The sequence below is a fragment of the Temnothorax curvispinosus genome, unplaced genomic scaffold, assembly GCF_003070985.1.
Source record: "Temnothorax curvispinosus isolate PA1 unplaced genomic scaffold, ASM307098v1 QBEX01018647.1, whole genome shotgun sequence".
NCBI classification, from domain to species: domain Eukaryota; kingdom Metazoa; phylum Arthropoda; class Insecta; order Hymenoptera; family Formicidae; genus Temnothorax; species Temnothorax curvispinosus.
In genome coordinates, this window is record NW_020228427.1 from 1 (window position 1) to 1,758 (window position 1,758).

The window sequence follows — 1,758 nt, forward strand, 5'->3', positions numbered from 1 at the left end:
GCCCTCTTATGGCCAGTCTTCGATTAAAGGGTCTCTTTTTATTATTAAAGAGCTTCAGTCTTGAAAAGATAGGACGTATAGAGGGAATGAAATGTTTAGTCTAGCAAGTGTGTATCGTTGATTGAAAGGATTCGGTTAGAAAAAAGATGGGTAACTTTTTAGGTATTCAAACCTAAGTTTCAAAACCATTATTTATACATATAATTACTGTACATTGAGAGCTGGTGTAACATTTAAAGATACAATGTAAAAAGAACTTAAATGTCTATATACTTATGTAAACTTATACATTTGTGTAAATATTATAACTAATCTGATTTTCTCTATCACTATCTTAATCATACGAGTAAAATTATCGCATAACGCAGAACTTTTACAGAAGTAACTAGAAAAATATATAAATATATAAATATTGAATTATTTTTATATCTACATAAGCTTATGTCTCTAAAACTTCTACTATTATTTTTGTTTCATAAAGTTACAAATACAGATTCAATTTGATATGCTCGATAATTATAAACTTCTGCTAAAACACTCACTTATCATCTTCCTGTAAAGCACTCAAAGTCAACTTTTTCTCTAATTAAAGACCTTCTCTGCAACTGTCTTTGGCTATGCTTTCGATTGCAGGGCCCGCAACTCTCTCATGTCTTTTCACTACTGTTGGGTTCAAGGGTGGTATATTTAACGCTGATAAAATTGTGTTGAGATGGGTTTCTCCAATACCTGCATCAATCATTCCTAAATGAATTCAATTTTTTATATTATACAACTAGATAATTAGTAAAATCAAGCTTATATAAATACAAACCCATAACTGCCTTCAGGTTTACGGTGTAGTACATATGAGCATCACCAGGCACTTCTGCGTTGGTCGTGACCTTATAACTATTCCCACATTTTGTACATTTTACTGTGATGATACTAGCAAGGCCTGATCGGAATTCATCAGTAGCATATCTTAACGATAATGGTAAATTGCACTCTTTGCACCACAGTTCTGCTGCTAAATGAGCCAAGTCAACAATTCTTCGCCCATCTATGACATTTTTGCATTTGTCGAACCAATTTTTGGTCTGAAATGAATATTTCAATTTTTGCTTATACGTATATGAGTAGTATATAAGAATGCTTGTGTGTGTGTGTGTGTGTGTGTGTGTGTGTGTGTGTGTGTGTGCGTGCGCGCGCGCGCGTGCGCGTGTAAACAGTAAAAGTGATATAGTAATGTAAATAACTTTCACATGTATGATCAAAGTTGAAAATATTACTAACCTCACATAACCTTTTATCTGCCAATGATTTTTGGGCATTTTCCATTCGAAGAACAACTTGTTTTTTTGCAAATTTTCCTCTATTAATACCACGCAAAATTCTATTCTTATTTCTCCAAGAATTGGTCGGGCTTGGAGGAGTCATTATTAATTTATAAACAGTAAACACCAGTCACTGAATTGAACACGGTCACATACGAGCAGAATAGCGAGACTCAAGTTTGCGACGTTGCTACATTTTCTCGTATGTATAAGCCGGAGTCAAAGGACCACTTACACGATATTTTTAATTATTCCTCGCTTCGACTAATATGGGTATGACATGAGCTCTAACGTCATTAAAATTTATGAAAATATTTTATGAATACTTGGAATTGATGAATTTGAATATTTTCTCTTCATCTCTCAACTGACTAGAGAGTACCTGTAGAACCTCCTTAAGCGAGAGTATATCGTTATTGTCTCTGCTATTAGAATCCTGTGA

General features: G+C 33.7%; 1 protein-coding gene across 2 annotated transcripts; it reads right to left on the minus strand.

Annotated features, from left to right (window-relative positions):
* Positions 1 to 475: 475 nt before the first annotated feature.
* LOC112468577 lies at positions 476 to 1,337 on the minus strand. Of its 2 annotated transcripts, none has more exons than XM_025037810.1 (3): positions 1,276 to 1,337; positions 815 to 1,079; positions 476 to 729 (listed from the first exon to the last, which is right to left on the minus strand). In XM_025037810.1, exons 1-3 carry the CDS (start codon positions 1,318 to 1,320, stop codon positions 587 to 589), a joined length of 453 nt encoding a protein of 150 aa, XP_024893578.1. In that variant the 5' UTR covers positions 1,321 to 1,337; the 3' UTR covers positions 476 to 586. The 2 variants fall into 2 exon arrangements, with proteins under 2 accessions (XP_024893578.1, XP_024893577.1); XM_025037809.1 differs by having other exon boundaries at positions 476 to 744.
* Positions 1,338 to 1,758: the final 421 nt, after the last annotated feature.